This window comes from Trachinotus anak, unplaced genomic scaffold (assembly GCF_046630095.1).
Source record: "Trachinotus anak isolate AG129_WGS33_773 ecotype Australia unplaced genomic scaffold, CSIRO_AGI_Tana_v1 ptg000032l, whole genome shotgun sequence".
In the NCBI taxonomy this organism is placed as follows: domain Eukaryota; kingdom Metazoa; phylum Chordata; class Actinopteri; order Carangiformes; family Carangidae; genus Trachinotus; species Trachinotus anak.
In genome coordinates this window covers 15,186,573-15,204,878 of record NW_027273883.1, presented here as the reverse complement: position 1 = coordinate 15,204,878, position 18,306 = coordinate 15,186,573, and the positions used below count along the sequence as shown (strand labels likewise).

The following is an 18,306-nucleotide window of genomic DNA, read 5'->3' as shown; positions in this document are numbered from 1 at the left end:
ACAAAGGCTGTGTGATTGTTCAGACTGGCACAGCGCCAGCAACAGACTGTCACTGTCACTGACAATCAGGCAGCAGTGGGTCTGACAGAGAGAGTAAAAGCCCATCAGCACAGAAGGCAGGTCACACTCCTGCCTCACCGTAAACAAGCAGCATTACTACATAACTGCTCCACGCATGCAGACAGACAGACAGACATACTGACATCTTTCCTGCCCCGACCAGTCAGTGGGAGACTGCGCCGACATGCACACGAGCAGATTACATGGCAGGGGAAGTCTGCGTATGCTCACTCTTTATCAAATTTAATATCCAGCAACAAGCAGAGGTGACACAGGAGCAACATCTGTCATCATGGACCTTCAGTGGTGAGATGAGACGGCGAACAGGAACTTAATCCTCTCTGATGCTGTTGAGGCAAATGGGTAACCAGAGCCATTTTGTCACGAACGTCTGCTTTCTCTCTGCTTCGCTGCAACAGTATCCCTGTGCTTAACCAAGACCTGAGGCTACGCAGGCCAACGTGCTCATTATCAAATTAAACAAACGTGCATGGAATATAAGTGAGGTTTTCAGTCCCCCCCCCCCCCACCCACCCCCACCCCCAATTAGACGTGAAAATTGGACACTCCCACAGACAGTCCTGAAGGTGGAGCCCAAAGTTATAGAAATAACCATAACTGTAAAGAATGTCAGCGAAATAACAAATTGGCTACATATTGGGATATAATATCTACTGAATGCCTTGGTCCACTTTTGGTCTTGTGTTCTCCTGTGCCAGAATGTTGTGGTTTCTTCCACAGTGGTGGTACTGTATAATTACCTTAAACCAAGCTCCTATTAAATCTCATTCATCATGTGAAACATCGTGCCTCTGAAATACCTCTGTTGCTATCATTTGAATAACCATGACTATTTCTAATACCATCGTGAAATGAATGAACTTGACCATTACCTAAAACAATTACTTCTTACTTACGTCTTACTTCCTGAGCATTAGCCAGGGCAACTGGTCAAAACGAGTTTGCTTTGGAAAAGATTAAATGAAAACATATGGCCATTTTTACTCATTCTGGACATGGAGAGGAGTGGACAATAAACCTTTTCTCAGTATCATGAATCTGATATTTATCACCAACACTTTGCCTATCGAGTTTTGCATACAGGAATGCAGTTGTGCATACTTAACAACTGTACCTGCCAATTATATACCCTGCATTATTTTGTTGTACAGCACCCTCATAAAACTCTGTCTTAATCCTAATACCCAGAGCAGCAGCAACTGGACCAGTGGACGCCTGCCAGCTCCATCCTCTCTGGCTTTATCTAAGGCAGCATTACTGGCCCTGTTTATAAAACAACACAAAATGTGTACCCACAGAGAGCAAACACGCATACTTGGACTACAGTAAAGCCAGTACTTCCCCTTGAAGACCAATTAATGCTAGACAAGAAGGCCCCACAGAGGCCTACTGACTCAGCACTTATTGGTGAGCACCCCTGCATCAAGAGACTCCTGCGTCAGTATGTGTGGAGGGACCTGCAGTGAGCCAGGTGGGGTACAGAGGGTGAGGAATGAGGCAAAGACTGCCCACAGGGTTCACTTCCCTCCGAGGGGCTGCTTCACTAACCACTGACGAGGTCTCGCACCCAGACGTCCACACACACACACACACACACAACCAAAAACACATACACACTGAACAATCACCAAGCTGTTCTATTTTGTTAATAATACCCTTAAACTGCTCTGCGAACACAGAGGGGACAACTGGTGTTTTATTTCCTTCCTTGAAGTTTAAGCTGTACTGCGTTTGACAATTCCTCTGGTTCTTTTCAAATGCGCTTTTTCTCCTCAAATGAAAGTCTTGTGTGCTGTGAGAGTCTACGACACAATGTCCAAGTGGGTCAGAAAAAAATGAAAATAATGAAAGCGGAGCTGTCCAACGCAAGATGAAAGGATATGATGAGAAAGTTTGAATATTTGAGGCCTACAGTTGGTTTTTAATATGCTTGACTTCTAACTTGTTGTCGAACACATCAAGAACACGCAATAAAAAACAAGAAAGGCATGTTCAGCATAAAAATTGTTGGCTTGTAGATGTGTATTGTGTGTAACAGGGCAGTGAAATGTTAAAAAGTGTCTTATTCAGCAATGTGTGTCAGCTACACATTTCACATGCTGAATCAATTATGTCAGTCAATAACAGCACTTCATGTGTTATCTTCTAAAGACAAGCCAGGGAATATATCCTTGAAGACTTACTTTACGAATCATCTGCCAATCAGTGTCACATATTTGAGCAAAAACAACATCACGCCCAACACATAAGTCCTCACATCAGTTCAATACAACATTTTTCCTACAGCATCAGACCCAAATTCCCCTGAAATGCTCCAAAAGAGCTCCTGCACTTCAATCCATGTAATCCACAAAAATATTCAAGGGCTATAAATGTCTGTAGGCACATATCAGGCCATCTGATCCTAACTATGCCCCCCTCCCATACTCCATCCCGGCTTAGGGCTACAAATGCAGGAAATTGTGTGTATGAGGTCAATCAATCTATCACAGCTAGAAACCTGAGTGACACACCGACTATACCTAAAACTGTGCAGATACGTCTGAGCACGTGTTTAGGGTGTATGGTCAGTCTATGACTTGAAGGGAGACTGTATCAGAGATGGGACTGGGGATTTATGAGTCACAATCTCCTATAGCGGAGCTTCATAACACAGTGTGGAAGTGATTATGGCCCTTAAGCTCCTGTGACATGGATATCTCCTGGCTCTGCAGCGCTCTGTCAGAGGATCATACTTTAATCTGATTGTAAAGACACTAGGTATGACACAGGCGCCTCAGGAATGTAACCTGTCATTAATATCAATTACAGATGGATTCAATGGCCAATGATCAGGAAAGCTCAGGCACTCGGGTAGCATATGAATATAGCCCAGTTCTTTTTCCAAAGGTAGATGGCTGGGCTGAAAGCAAAAACAATAAAAAGCAGCATTTTAAAGCTTGTTAACTGGAGTTAGTGCCGGGGTGTTACTTTGAAATCAACTTGTAAAATTCTGAAAAAAAAAACTAGGAAATACACAAATTCTTTTCTGTAGGTTAAATGTTTTGGAGTTGGACACTGCTGTTGACAGATCTTACGCAGTAAAAGGAGAGTGAAAACAAAAATAAAATGGAACAAGTAAAGGTGAAATGCCTTATCAGACCTTTTATTAGCGCAATAATCTTCAAATCAACAACACCAAGCGTTGGGGGATGTAATCAGCACCCTAAAAAGCCAGCGCGCATAACTGCCCTATTTTTCCAAAATAATTGGCTAACCACCTTCACCTCCAGCCTCCTCAGACAACACTGTGTGGGTTTAATGACACACATCCATACCAGCCTGTGCCAGCTGGCACAACACAAGCTCTGGCAGGCTCGCTCTTCGACGAGAGAAGAAGTGGACCACTTTAACCTCACAGCTCTCAATAGCCTCCCATAAGCTCCTAACAATTTCAGATGGAACTGGGAAAGGACAGCTCACTCAACGTCCAATAGAAACACCAAGCCAGAGAGCAGCTTATGAATTCCAAGTTAGACAAATAAATCCATACAAGTTTGTGGTCCAGCCAACCAGGAACTCTCATGCCAACCTTTGGTTTGTGATCATCTAAAGAGGGCGGCACATGAATGATATATCAACATACTCCACAGTACATGAAAAAACATATGGAGTCAATAAAGCAACTGGCCAAAGAAAGTGTGTGAAAGTGAAATGAAACTAACACAATTATAAACCTTTCTCTTCTTCATCCAGGTCTAGGAGTTATGTCAAGACAAAGTCTCATTGAACTTCATATTACAGGGGAAACAATACAGCTAAATTAAAAGGCGAGGGTTGTATTGCAGAGGCTGAACAATTGTAGTCTGGCCACCTCTAATGAGAGCACTGAGGTAACATTCAGCAGAGATGAGGCAGATTACTCATGAGACGTGTGTACACTTCATAAGTGGTTTAGATGACATCACTGCTGCCACTCAGCCAGGGAGGTCAGGTATTTTAAGGGATGTGGAAGGATGAATGCCAAGGAAACTGTGAGACATTTGTTACAAAAAAGGGAATGAATACAATTATACAACTGATAAAACATATCAAACTCTGACTTGTTCACAAAATGATCTATCCTGGTTTATTGAGATTGTTGAGACATTTGGTGACTGACTCACAGCGAAATTATTGACAATTGTGTTGTGTTGAATTGAATTTTTTTATTTAATCTTTGTCCTCTAAACTCTCAAAGTGCTGAAAGGCTCTCAGGTGGGGTAAAGCTGTCCCCTCTGCTATTCAACAGACTAAACCATCTCCTGAGAGTGACTTTTGGGGAGGAAAGCTGAGGCCTGGAAAAGGGATTATTTTACTAATTCATCCTGGAACAAAATGGGTGTCATTATGATTCAAATTACTGTAATAGAATCAAATTAGGCAAAGGAATATAGCAAGCATGATATTAATACATATTCCCATAGCCAAGGATTTAAAGACTGTATCTTTTCCCTCTTATCTTGCTTTAATTTATGTGTCTCTCTCTCCAGAAACAGTAATCACATTGTTCTGATTATGACTGTTAAAGCAGAGAAATATTTGGGGTGTTTTTAAAAGCCAGATTGTTGTAATCAAAAACTTTCAAGACACTTACTCTTGAATAATACAATACTAACCACCACAACGTGAACAATCCATTTCTGGGGTCTAGTGAGTATCCACCTGCAAGGCAGTGCCAGTCCCAGCTTTTGATGTGCAACTTTTAATGGAGGTATCTACATTTATTTACATTTTTTAAACTTTAGTGCAGGAGAATGTTTTTTTTTTTTGTTTTTTTTGGTTTTTATTCCAGCGTCTTGTATACATGTAATTGCTTTTAAAGTTTGGTGATAGTGAGAGAAAAGAATGAAACAAAGACACATAATGATGGTTATCTTACCCTCCTTCCTCCTGAAATCCCTCCAGCTCATCTCTCTGCTCTGCCAGGGTAGACTCCAGGTCCAGGTAGCTTCCATTATGGGACAGCTGAAGGGCACAGTCATCAGGCTAAACAAAGAGAGGACACAGTTAAACGTTGATTAGTCTTCAACACTCATCATGTGCAAAGAACAGAAAGTAAGTAGGAGATGTTTATGGCCATTTGGAGGCCTGGTTGTTTACAAAACATAACAACTTTGCTCTTTTTATGGGTCAGTGGCCAAATGCACAGTATATTTTCAGTTTATGTCTAGCCGGCACTGGACCATAGAAAGTTATTTTATCAACTCCTGTCAGCGCTCTACAATGACAAGCTGTGCAAAGGTTGGAGAGAAGTCATGCAGTTTTGGAGCAGTCTGGTGCCTCTTATCTCCCCGCTCTCCTCGTCTGATAAACTATCATCGTGCAAGATGATTTTGCAGAGGAGGTATGATTTGTCTGGTCTTGAATGGTTGTCATCAGCTGACTCTGGTCAAGGAGATGAAGAATGAGTGTGTCTGTTCACTTGTCTGGTTGACCTCCAAATTGGAGATATTAACCTATTTATATTCGAGAGTCTGTCAGCTCTGCAGGACAGCGGCTCCAACAGTGAAGGAGAGGACAGGAAAACAAATACCATTACAGGAGGGCAAACATATGACTTAAGTGGTAGAGAGCGGCACTGCTCTGCTCCATCAACAGTCAGGGTGTGTAAAACAACAACATACTGTACGGTCCACAAATATACTGAACCCCATAAATTTGTCTTTTCTTGCCAGCCCACTTTAAGCATTTTGTAGGGTAGCAGAGATTATTATTCACCATTTATTACTATTTATGGCTTTTTTTTCTGTTAAAAGAGTTAAAAGAGCAACATATGCAAACATATATGTAACATGTAAAATCATGTGTTTATCAAATTAGACCAGTTATTGCCAGGGCTGATGCGGTTCAATTTCCTCCAACATATGACAGTAACTTAATTGAAAGTGAAGGAAAAAAGGCTGGAAAAGACATTACGGCTCTGACGGCTTTGATCTGTTCAGCCACTCTGTTTGTATTACTTCACTACAGCACACAAGGACTGTGTCATATTTGAAAGCTGAAACAAAACATGTGGTTGGTTAAGATAACTCTCACTGTCTCTCCAACTCTCTGACTCTGAGACGCCTTGTTTGCTCTACATGCATGGTAAACCAGAAGATTATTGGTAATTTAATACATGTCAAGATACATGAGGCCTACGTGGTAAACATATGACAAAAACTTTAATCGCTCAAGAAATCCTATCGTTTCTAAGACAGTGACAAGTCTCATTTAAGGCTGTTGATGTTGTGAGGCAGACGGAGAGATCGAAAGAGACAGAGATAGAGAGAAAGGGAGACAGGTAGATAGAGCAGAAGCCAAACAAACAAAGCTGTACTGTACACAGACAGAGGAGGGAAGCAAGTGCTTCACCAGATTACAGCGCAGATTTTGGACTGACAGGAAATCCAGACATAAGGGCCAAAGCTAAGCCCACTATTTTTATGCCTATGAACTGACATACCTTTGAAAATAATGGGTGTCACAGTTACATGAAATGTAGTGAAGGAGAAGACACACTAAATCATAAATGTTGGCCAGTGGTTTGGACCTATGTAGCCTGTGAGACACTAAACCAAAACAGTGCCATCGCTGCTTATTCCAGCTCTCCATTTTTTCTTCTTCTGTTTATCCCAAATAAATTGCTGTTGCTGCTTCTGAAAGCAGAAAATATACCACTTACAATCCCATGAAAAACATATACTGCAAGTGTAAAAGCCTTGACATGGGTACAAATGCTGTGAATTTATTAACAATAATCTGATTTACTCTTTCAGTTCAGTTCATTATTTTAGTATTTTGTTCACTATTTGTAGACTTTATAGCTCTTAAAAGTATACTTTAAGTAATGTTGAAGTTCATGTATTGAATAAAAGAGCAAAAAAAAATGTTTGTTCTCTTTCAGCTTTACTCTACTTTCTGTATCACAACCTGAAATAGACAGAACACTGGGCTGAATTTCCATCTGAAACCAGTAATTAGCTAACTGTGAAACCAAGAAATGCATTTCCCCACACAAGCTTTTGACTCATAGACCAGGAAAAAAAAAAAAAAGACAGAAAAGTCTGAGTGAAGTTTAAGCGAAATGAAGTCTGTCCAATAATCATTTCCCATTTGTACATCCATCTACTCATCCATGTATCAATACGTCCATCCTCTAACCGGTGTCACTTTAGGTTCTCATTATACAATCAACCTGGATTACTGATTACATGTCTTTGCCATGTATAACCAGGCCAGATTGATGTACATAAATGGCCCTTAATCCAGGAGCACTGCTACCAGATTAGCAGTAGCAAAGGCTTCCTTAGCTGTCCCCCGCCCAGGACTTGAACCCGCGGTGGCCCTGTGATGGCCAAGTCCAGAGAAGTAACCACAAGTGCTCTGCTCACACACTGAGGTCTGGCCTCTCCCTTCAACCACCATACTGTGGTCCACTGACCAGGGAGGCAGTTAAGGCAGAAAGGACTAAAAATAAACACCATGCAATTTCCAATTTAAAACTGCTATCTCACTCCAAATTTCTTTGTCTTGCACAAGGGAAAGACATCTGGAATGAGATAGCATATACTGTGGGCAACTTTCACATTTGAAACTCATAATAACCTAATAAGAACAACAACACTGTCTTGCTCATAGTTTTATTAACCCTGTGTTAGGCAACCTGTAAACTGCCCTGGACTCTTAATCAAACAAGAGGAATTACAGTAAGCCACTTTAAAAGCTTAAAGTTTGTTTGATAAAGGTGAGGATGGTATTTGTGGTGTTTCTCTGAAGGCAAGTAATTTAAAACACATTAAAACACACTTGATGCATGAAAGAGAAACCACAACAGTAATCTTAAATTCCTGTCAAGCATGTAGAGGATGAGACTGTCCACAGATGCTGCATTCTTCAGCAAGGAGCCCTCTGCTGAGACAACCCTCCAAAATGCAGAGACCGGCAAAACCTCAACTCTGCATAACAATGTGTAAAAGAATTCAAAGGAGCTCTGACAGGCATGGAGGAGGAACCTGTATTTTACAGCATTTAACATAACTTCTCATTATGGGAGTCTGTAATTTCTTAAGAAAAAATGCAGGAAAACAACTGGCCCAAAAATTGAAATTGGTAAAGTGAGAGTCCATTCTCCAAGACTTAGCCACATTTTCCCTCCCTTGATTCCTGCTTTGCAAACTGATGCAAGGCCTCAAGGCCACCGAGACACAAGCTACAAAGCACTGACAGAGGAGAAAGCACATGAAGGACTACTGATCGATTGATTTGTGCTGACAAAAACTGTAGATTTGGAATAACTCCAACAGATTTTTAACAGCATGCACATTGCGTCATCTGACAAGGACAATGTATTATTCATGACAAAATCCAATGGCTGAGTCAGGTAGTGAATGACTAGTTCTATTTTTCATCCACAGTAGGGACAGAAAAGATGCTGCTGCTGCACATTGTACAGATGAATATTGGTGTCTGTGCAAGAATATTCTACAGTACTATTGCAAAAACACAATACATTACATGCTGCACTACGATACATGGTGGCATGGGATTTTCAAAAAGGCCACGGGATGAAAAAATGATTTGAAGTAAAATAATATTGGAAAATGCCCTGACAAAGATTTATAGTGTGATTCCTTATTGCTATCAGATTTAAACCCTACATGATGGCTTTTGATGCTTAAAACTGACAGTTACTTCAAACTGATGTATGAGTCGGTACACCAGTACCATCTCATGTACAACCCGATCCAACACACACGCACAGTATAAATAACCACCACACACACAAAAACACACATGCACATGTACAGATCCTCCCTCTTGAGACTGCAGACTGAAACTGACAGGAACAACCCAGGATACAGCATACGCAAGCTGTTCTGACTCCCTCGGCACCATGTGTTAGCAGTGTGCTATTTATACCAGATTGACCTGCACCATGGTGACACAACTCAAAGACAACAGGTTTGTTGTCGAAGGTCTTTACCAAAGTCCCTTCTTCAAACTTCTGAGGGTGTGAATCAGAGAACTTGAGGGTGTGAATCTATATATATATATATATATATGGTGGCACACTCTTGTCATCCACCTGAGGTTTATTATTCGTTTTTCTTTATGAAAAGCACAAGGGCTGCTTCCTCAACTTATTGCTAACCACTAATGTCCATGTGACCAAATCTCACTAACCAGGCGCTGCAGAGCCTACCACTGGTACTCCCTCTCTGTCTAGTTTGTGGTCCAGCTGGCCTACTGCTAAACTGAGACCAGTCGACTGTGCAAAGTACATCAGCTCTTTGTTTGTGTTTTTAATTCTACCCGCTTCCCTCTCGTCTCTCAAACAGTGGAAAGCGTTCCCATCCCATCCTGCTGGTCAGGCTGAGTGGGCTGCAGAATGAGAGCCAGGCTTGTGGTGATCCACAGCATCCTGAGGCTTCCATGACTTATCTTACCAGCTCTACTCAAACAAGATGGAGTACCACTGATCTGACAGAATGAAGAAAGACCCAAATTAACTTTCTATTTACGCGACTTCCTGACCAGACTAAGAAGAATGCTCAATAAAAGACTCAACCTCAGATGTTGTGGCCCCTTTGCTTTGTTTAAATTGAAAGGTCAGAAAGATGAGGCCTTTTGGAAATGTGCATATGGTCTAATCAGAAGAGAGACACAGCATTTCTCAAGACATAGCCTTCAGAGGCCTCGAAAAAGCAGAAAATAGAAAATGGGCTTTACGTTTTCATTATTTGTCACTGGCTTTCTTTGAGGAAACTTAAACAGGGCAATTACACCGTACCAAAGAGGAACATTCAGTTATTTTGAGATGCTTAACACTGGCTGTGCAGTTGTGGATCTTGGGAAGGCCAACTTTTGCAACCAAAACAACGTGTACTGTTTCACCTTCTCAAAGACTTGGGAATAGAGGAAGACAGACGTGATGCAGCTGAACAAAACATAACAATGTGGAGGCACAGCAAAATGCATTCTGCTTTTGACCAAGGCAATGAACTGAATATGCTAAAAAGGTTAAGATGTCAAAATACAAAAATGTGCAAAAAAAAAATGCTGTGATAGTTTGGATATACATGGATTCAGAAGTTGAGTTGAGATCACATTGTTTCTAATTCAAATCCCCAGATCTAGGACAAGCCGGGTCAGGAATTACTCTCTTCCATCTCTCAACAACTGCCCAACTGGCCATTTGTCCCCACCTACTCTAACTGGAGCTGTGCAGCAACAATAGCAGAAGTGGTTCCCTACATGCACTCCAAGTCTGCCCATTCATTTATGCAAATTAGGTTACTTTTCCATTAAGGTTTTATTCTTTTTCTTCAGCTATTTGATAGTTAAAACAAGAGGAATCCAATGGTAAGCTGAGGAAAGGTTTTTCACATTCACATTTTTCAGTGAAGTCACATTCACATTGTCTGTTCCCTTATTTGTTTGCTCCCTTTTTGTCTTACACAAAATAACTGGCACAAGACTTTTCCAGATCTTGAAAGGTCTCCCAGAGCCTACATAATGAATAGTAAGAAAAGCAGGTTCAACAGAAAGGGGATTAGTGTTGTGGCTGAGGTAAACATTAACAGATGCCTGCCTCCACTCAGTCAAATAATGGGTGTCTACTTCAGTCCAATATCAACTTAAGCCACCAAATATTCTATAATGTCATATTATAGTACAATCATACTGACACTGTGCATGCAATAACTCTTTAGCATATGTTGATGCTGCATCAGCATCCCATATCAGCAAACTCCGTCAAGTCAATGGTCCATTAGGTTTGTTTGGTAGTAACCCCATCAACATGTTCAAGCTAATTATTAATTTAGATTTTCGTTGGTGATGACTCTTCACCAGAGTCATTTAAAGAAACATGAACAAAAGGAAAATCAAGAGACTAGACAGTATACTGCATACCTTCTGTGGGGCTTTTAGCAGCCTGTGGACTCCAGCAATCTGATTTATCAGAGGAATATCTTCCCTGAACGTGTACAGAGGTGGTCTGGTGGGCTCGGGGAAATTGGTGCTGTTAAATGGATCAGTATCATCTAAGAACTGTACCCTGCATATAAACGTAGCCATGATGTATCCATGCAAGGCTATTTTGGATGATCAAAATAGTGGATGCGACACCACAGCCGGTGACAGACGCGCAAACCCCCCCGGCCGGTGGAGAACTACCGGCAGGTCTTCTGCAGTAGCAAAATCCTGCACCCTCTGTTATCCTTGGACCTTCTCCATTCGCTTCACGCAGCTCAGAGGACGCAGGACGATGTACACAACAGTCCCAAAAGTACAGATCCAGGATACCTCCTTCAGAGGCACGGTTAGTCAGAGCGGTGTGGAAATGAGCGGGGCGGCAGTATCCAAGGGCATTGCGGGCGGTTGAGGTGCTGAGGCAGACTGCGGACGGGACTGCTACACTTGGCGCCTGGTCTGTGAGAGCGATGGGAAGCGGCTCCCTCCTCAAGCACAAACTCTGCCAGGGGGACGCAGCAGCCAGACCTCAGCCGGCCGACGCAGCTCATATTACAGGCGCAATGGCGGCCTCCGGTGGCGGAAGCGAACAGTACAGGAATCAGCACTGTCCCGGAGCCAGCAGCGTCTCAAGAATGCAACACACACACAGCGACGCGTTTGACACACTAACACACCTTAGGTAGATACAGTGGACGGTAGATAGACATAACAGATGACAGGCAGATAGAGAACAGCCCCCCCTATCTGTATATAGACAATAAATGATTTATAACATACTATGACACACACACACCGTAATGTAGTGAGCTCAGATTTTTTTGTCAGACTATTCTATCGTGAAGTGAACCCTGAACATTTCTTCATTACATTTATTTCTAACTGTTTAAAACCTGTCTCACTGTGAATGATTTGTACATGTGAATAAGCTGACAATAAACGTTTTATAAAACATACTACATGAAAATATTTCTTAATGTCATTACAGCTATGTTACTGTCCACTGTGTTTTCAGTCCTTCATGAACTCTTCATGCACTGGTTGCTAGGGATAAGTTGTAAGTGTTGACAAATACATCAACTCAAAATCAATCAAAGAGATGGATAACTCCGAATTTGGGCAAAAAAAGCATAATTATCTGCATGGCTAGAACAGGGATGGGTGTGTTTGACATTTTTCATATTATTTTACGTGATGATTCCTGAGTTTCAACCGTTATACCAAAAAAAAATTAAATAAAATAAAATAATTGAGGTTTGATACCCAACTCTACATTACATACTCTAACTCTAAGATGATGAACTGACTCTTTCAGGTACCATACAATAAATCCTATAAAAAATGTCTTCTTCCAATGAACTGTTGTGCAATGACCTCTCCCCATGATAAGGCACTAGTTAAGTGCGCTCTTGGTCTGCTTAGGTTTCAAAGGGCTGCACACCTCCAGCCAATGCTCTCTGACACCACAACCTCGTCAGTCTATTACAGAGGTACAGTACATCGCACAGTGTGAGCTACAATTTGCATTCCAGGCTGCACAGTGCACTATTGTATCACTACAATCCTACAGTGTTTGAAAGACCATGAAGCTGCAACTCCCCAATCCGGGCTTGGAGGACAGGATATTGTCCCATCAACAGCTGGACAAGCTGGAGGAGCAAGAGGCCGGAGACAGACCAAAATGGGACAACAAGACCCAGTACATGCTGACCTGTGTGGGGTTTTGTGTGGGACTCGGAAATGTCTGGCGTTTCCCCTATCTGTGTCAGAGTCATGGAGGAGGTAAGTGATGCTTTAATGCGCATATTCCATATGTGGTTATTTTCAATAACACTGCCTAAGTAGAGGAAAAAATAATTCATACATCATTATGTCCAATCCAGACCTACTAGAAGAATATAGGAGCATTAAGAGTATACTACCGAGTATGCCTTGCCTGTTTGTGAAAAGAAAAGAAAAGTAAGAAAAAAAAGAAGAAGAAGAAAATTCCTCTTGCGTAGTTTGTATCTTTACATTGGATTATTTGTGTTTCAATTATGCAAACTACCCTTAATTTGTTCACAAGGATCACTGACTATGTTGATGAGATCTATAGAATACAGGACACTGCACAAGATAAGTAGTTCATTACCAGTATCACAAGACCACTGACTCAGTAATGACTACATCCTGTTAAACAGTAGATATAAGCAGCAGCTAAAGTCACATTCAGCAGATTGTAACTCATCTGTTAAGATAAGAAACTTTATACCCTCTGACTGTCACTAAATCCTTGTAAAGGCTTGAATGGAGTGTACATTACATTATACACCCAGCTACGTTTATTGTCTTTATCTCTGCACGTGCTCATATGTATGCTGAGTGATTAACATCAATGTGTTATGAAATGTATTCGTATTTTCTGTTGAATATGAAGTCTCTTTGTCTCCTCTTCAGAAAAAACAATTGTACTCATCTCTCATTTTCTTTTTAGATGTCAAAAACAGTTTAGGATGTATTTTATAAAATGCTGAAAAATGATAGATGTATTGTCAAGACGACACTATTAACAGTTCCTTTGCTTTTCCTTCAGGTGCTTTTATGATACCATTTCTGATCCTGCTGGTCCTTGAAGGAATCCCACTTTTGCATCTTGAGTTTGCCATTGGTCAACGTTTAAGAAGAGGAAGCCTGGGAGTGTGGGCTACAATTCATCCTTATTTGACTGGCATTGGTAAGTAACGTGTTGCACAGTGATTGCTTCAACCAGTGGGAAGTTGCCTTAAAAGAAAAACTTTTATAACATTAATTTGCAGGTATTGCATCCATGTGTGTATCTCTGACAATCAGTCTCTACTACAACACCATCATTGCCTGGATTTTGTGGTACTTCTTCAACTCTTTTCAAGAGCCTCTGCCCTGGAGCCAATGTCCCATGAATGCCAATTTAACAGGTAGCGCTACAACAATGCTGTACTCCTGCAGAGCAACAAATAGACGTTAGAAACTCTTGAGTTCAACTTAAGTGTTACACACTGTCGTTAAATTCTGTCAGGATTTATCTCAGAGTGTGAGAAGAGCTCCCCAGTGGATTATTTCTGGTACAGGGAGACCCTGAACACAACTCCTGCGATTGAGGAGGATGGTGGGCTGCAGTGGTGGATACTGTTATGCCATGTTTGTGCATGGTCTGTGCTCTATGTCTGCATCATTCGTGGGATTGAGACCACTGGGAAGGTACAGCACATTTCTTTGTACAGTGACAAAGAAGGTTTTTGATTCAACAATAATTTTGTAAATATCTCATTTTCCCCAAGGCTGTGTATGTGACATCAACGCTTCCCTACGTGGTGCTGACAATATTTCTGATCAGAGGACTGACCCTGAAAGGCTCTCTGAATGGAATAAAGTTTCTCTTCACACCAGATGTAAGTTGAATTTTTACAAATCAGAATGAACTGGATATCCTTTTGTTAAATATGTTTTAATGCTGTTTGGCAATTATGATGATAACATTTTATACAGACATATTTTTTAGCCAAGATTAATTGTTTTTTAATAACCACATTTTTATCTGTTTTATCTGAATATACCTTAATCCTAATTCCTCATAAGAGGAACCATATAATTGTATAATTTTCTAACACACTAACTATTTCAGTTAACAGAGCTGGCAAAGCCAACAACATGGCTTGACGCAGGTGCTCAGGTTTTCTATTCCTTCTCTCTGGCTTTTGGTGGTCTCATTTCCTTCTCCAGCTACAACTCAGTGCAGTAAGTGTGTCGTCTTCTTCAGGCCTTCATCATTTAAAGTTACAGGAGTATGTACTGTACTGTAGATACATTTTTTTTCCTTTAGTAACAACTGTGAACAGGATGCAGTGATCATCTCTATCATCAATGGCATCACCTCCGTCTACGCTGCAACTGTCATTTACACCATTATTGGCTTCAGAGCAACAGAGAGATTTGAGAACTGTCTTTCTGGGTACATTATGTCTTCCTTTGCCTGACAGTATTTTTCTTCTTTGGCAATACAGCAACTGTGAAAAAACTCTTAAACCTAATTAATTTTGGGTTTCAGAAACATCATGGCACTGCTAAATGTGTTTGACCTTGCGGAGGGCGACATCACTGACAGCAACTATAATCAGGCTGTTCAACGTCTTAATGAAACACACCCTGAGATTATTCAAGGGCTGGATCTGAAAACCTGTAACTTGAATACTTTTCTCAGTGAGGTAAGATTTCAGCAGGTCTGAAGTAAGATTATTTATGCACCAGGAGAGAAGATTTAATTTTAGTGGAAAATGAACGATGCATACAATGCTTTGCTATTACACTGTGCTGTGTTTCGGCATAGGGAGTTGAAGGAACTGGTTTAGCCTTCATTGTGTTCACTGAGGCCATCACCAAGATGCCCATCTCACCTGTGTGGGCTGTCCTTTTCTTCATAATGCTCTTCTGTCTCGGCCTGTCTTCTATGTTTGGTAACATTGAGGGAGTTCTAGTGCCACTACAAGACCTCAAGGTTTTCCCTAAGACATGGCCAAAAGAAGCTGTTACTGGTAAGTCCACATCTGTTCTCTCATTTTCAGTTAACAATAAGTTCTAGCAGATTTTGTCAATTGTCTTCTCTCCTTCAGGTGTAACCTGCCTGTTCTGCTGTCTGGTGGGTCTGATATTTCTCCAAGGCTCAGGGAACTATTGGCTTTCACTCTTTGACACCTATGGAGGATCCATCCCTTTGCTAGTGGTTGCTTTCTGCGAAATGGTCTCAGTGGTATACATATATGGCATAGACAGGTAATATTAAAATACAAATACTGTTTTGTAAACTCTTTTAAAATCGTGTTCTTTATGTCTAGTGTTGTATTTAATGCTGTGTGGTGGCAAAATCAAAGAGTTTTCCATCCTGGGGACAATGAAGCCCCCAAGAAAACTAACAAAAATAAGTTGTGACCTACAACATAATAAAAGCTACTGAAAACAAACTTGTCATGATGTATCATCTACAGGATGTGAACATTACAATAATAGTTTTGATAGTTCTGCCCTAATATTACTTATTATTCTTCAATTTATCTTAACTACTTCTACTGATTTGAACCAAATTATTCACCCTAGACCTAAACCTGGCAATATCATATAAGCACTTGGACAAAATAACTGATTTTGCCAATTAAGGGATAAGAGGACAAAAAAATATATCCTTGTATCAAAAGCGATGCACATTATTGCACCACCTTTGTTGAGAGAAGCTTATTGTTGTTTTTCTTATTTGTCTAAACATCTTTTCAATACAGTATGTGTTAGAGCTGAGCGATATGCAAGAAAAAAAGTCATATTGAGATCATTTTCACAAATACTGTGACTGCAACATGAGTCACAATTTTAGTGGGAATGGTGATTTTTTTTTAAATTTTCATGGAAAGAGATGTATAAATGATGATCTGTGTCAAACAAGCATAGCATGCAAGCTTTGGTATGTTGTGACACATTTTACCTTATCAAACAAACTGCAGCTCCTGAAATAACTATATTGTACTTGGCCATATTGTGATTTAGATAATATTTCGATTAATTGTTCAACCCTAATATGTGTGTCACTGTCTTCCTAGGTTCAATGATGATATAAAGTTCATGATTGGACACAAACCCAACTTCTTCTGGCAAGTAACATGGAGAGTCATCAGCCCTCTCATTATGTTTTTCATCTTGGTCTTTTACCTCATCACTAAAGTTTCTGAAAATCTCCTTTACAAAGCCTGGGATCCTGAATCGGTAAATATGAATTTATTATAAGATAACCTCCCCAGAACTATGGATATTTATCATTTAAAATACACTGTCATATACCATCAAAAACTCAAGAAATAGCATTTTCTCTCCCTCTTTGCAGGAGAAATTTCCTACACTGGAGGAAAAGTCATATCCAGCCTGGATCTATGTGATCATCTTTATATTGGCAGGAGTACCAAGTATTGCTGTACCTTTTGTTGCTGTCTGGAAATGTATAAAGACAAAGAAGAGTGACAAGTCACACCTCTACAATATGTCAGACCAGATTCAAATGAACAAATCCTCAGCCTAATTCTCTTTGGTAAAATTCAAACAACTGATATCATGGTTTTATCTACGCAATTTTAAAGTACTACGGATTGTTGTCTTCAACCGCTCTCATTTCTTGGCAGTAGATCTGGTGACATACAAAAAAGCTGTAAGAGTCACACTGTCTGTTTGATAAAAGACTGCCTCCACAATAGTAGCTTATTGGCTTTCTGTGCTGTAATTTATTTGTTAAGGAGTGATATGACTTTCTGCAAGAACACCTGTCATAAAAAAGTTTGGCAATACCTAAAGGAATGCTGCTAGCATGGGTAAAAACCTCATAAAAACGTCAAATATAATGATCTGGAGATAACATGTCCCTGACTGTCAAGATTTTAATACTGACATTTTTAATGGCTATCATAATGGGTGGCATTATGTTGTACAGTCCATGTGTAAGGTGGACCCTTTGGGTGAGACTTGCTAAATGTGTATATTCCAAAAGAAGTTTGTATTTTGTGTCTAATTAAGGCACTTATAAATGGCAAATGTAGACAAAAGATAAGTATGAGCCCACAGTCCATTTATACAGCTGTCATGGGTTGATTCTTAGTTGGGGTTAATTATCAAACAATTAGATTCTGAGACTGGGAGGAGGCTCTGCCTCAGAGAGGAGCTGGACTTTGAGCCATGATAATGACAGTGTACCTTTCCGACCAGCTGGAGTCACTGTTGTGACATGTTAACAGTGTGGACTGTTTGAGAAGTGAATAAAATATTGATTTAATCAAATGCACATTGGTATTTTTAATCCATGTGTTTCTGCATTCACCTCTAATTTGTAAAGTGAATTACATCTTTATGACTCTACTCTTTTTTTTCTGATTATCAGTAAAGATTAATAGATGTGACTGATAAATATGATACAGAGGTAAATACAGAGCATTTTGAGCAGTCTTCTTTGAGACTGCTTCTGATAAGTAATTCAATAATGTTTTTTTAAATACAGTGTAAACTCTATGATTGTTACTGTCGACTGGAATAACTCAGACTGTGTGCAAATACCAGTAATGTAAACTGTATCATGTATCAAATTAAAAGGCATGTGCACTATCACCCTTTCACTCCCTGGGTTCCTTATTTATGCTGCTTTGTATTACATCAACTGCCTTTGTTATCAGCATCATATCATGCCGCTTTATACAAGGACTTTTCATT

The 18,306-nt window shown here is 40.3% G+C and overlaps 2 protein-coding genes across 4 annotated transcripts in view; one reads left to right on the top strand and one right to left on the bottom strand.

Annotated features, from left to right (window-relative positions):
- fhod3b (formin homology 2 domain containing 3b) overlaps positions 1–11,736 on the bottom strand; it is an 85,078-nt gene extending 73,342 nt beyond the window's left edge. For 2 of the 3 annotated variants that reach the window (XM_071468331.1, XM_071468333.1), the window contains exons 1-2: positions 10,999–11,736; positions 4,982–5,088 (exon numbers count right to left, since the gene is read on the bottom strand). In XM_071468331.1, coding sequence (XP_071324432.1) covers positions 4,982–5,088; positions 10,999–11,163 — 272 coding nt within the window. In that variant the 5' untranslated portion in view covers positions 11,164–11,736. The remainder of the gene's footprint in view (positions 1–4,981; positions 5,089–10,998) is intronic. The other variant, XM_071468332.1, reaches the window with a different exon arrangement.
- Positions 11,737–12,489: 753 nt separating this feature from the next.
- Positions 12,490–18,204, top strand: slc6a19b (solute carrier family 6 member 19b). Its single transcript, XM_071468334.1, has 12 exons — positions 12,490–12,840; positions 13,631–13,771; positions 13,854–13,991; positions 14,093–14,274; positions 14,355–14,465; positions 14,699–14,811; positions 14,897–15,025; positions 15,122–15,278; positions 15,401–15,605; positions 15,684–15,843; positions 16,659–16,821; positions 16,940–18,204. Exons 1-12 carry the CDS (start codon positions 12,642–12,644, stop codon positions 17,129–17,131), a joined length of 1,890 nt encoding a protein of 629 aa, XP_071324435.1. The 5' UTR covers positions 12,490–12,641; the 3' UTR covers positions 17,132–18,204.
- The last annotated feature ends 102 nt before the right edge of the window (positions 18,205–18,306 follow it).

What these genes read in the sequence shown, in the direction of transcription:
- slc6a19b (XM_071468334.1), top strand. Translation starts at nt 12,642, where the DNA reads ATGAAGCTGCAACTCCCCAATCCGGGCTTGGAGGACAGGATATTGTCC. An exon ending in CATGAATGCCAATTTAACAG is followed by an intron (nt 13,992 to 14,092) that starts GTAGCGCTACAA and finishes AAATTCTGTCAG; the next exon opens with GATTTATCTCAGAGTGTGAG. An exon ending in AAGCCTGGGATCCTGAATCG is followed by an intron (nt 16,822 to 16,939) that starts GTAAATATGAAT and finishes CCCTCTTTGCAG; the next exon opens with GAGAAATTTCCTACACTGGA.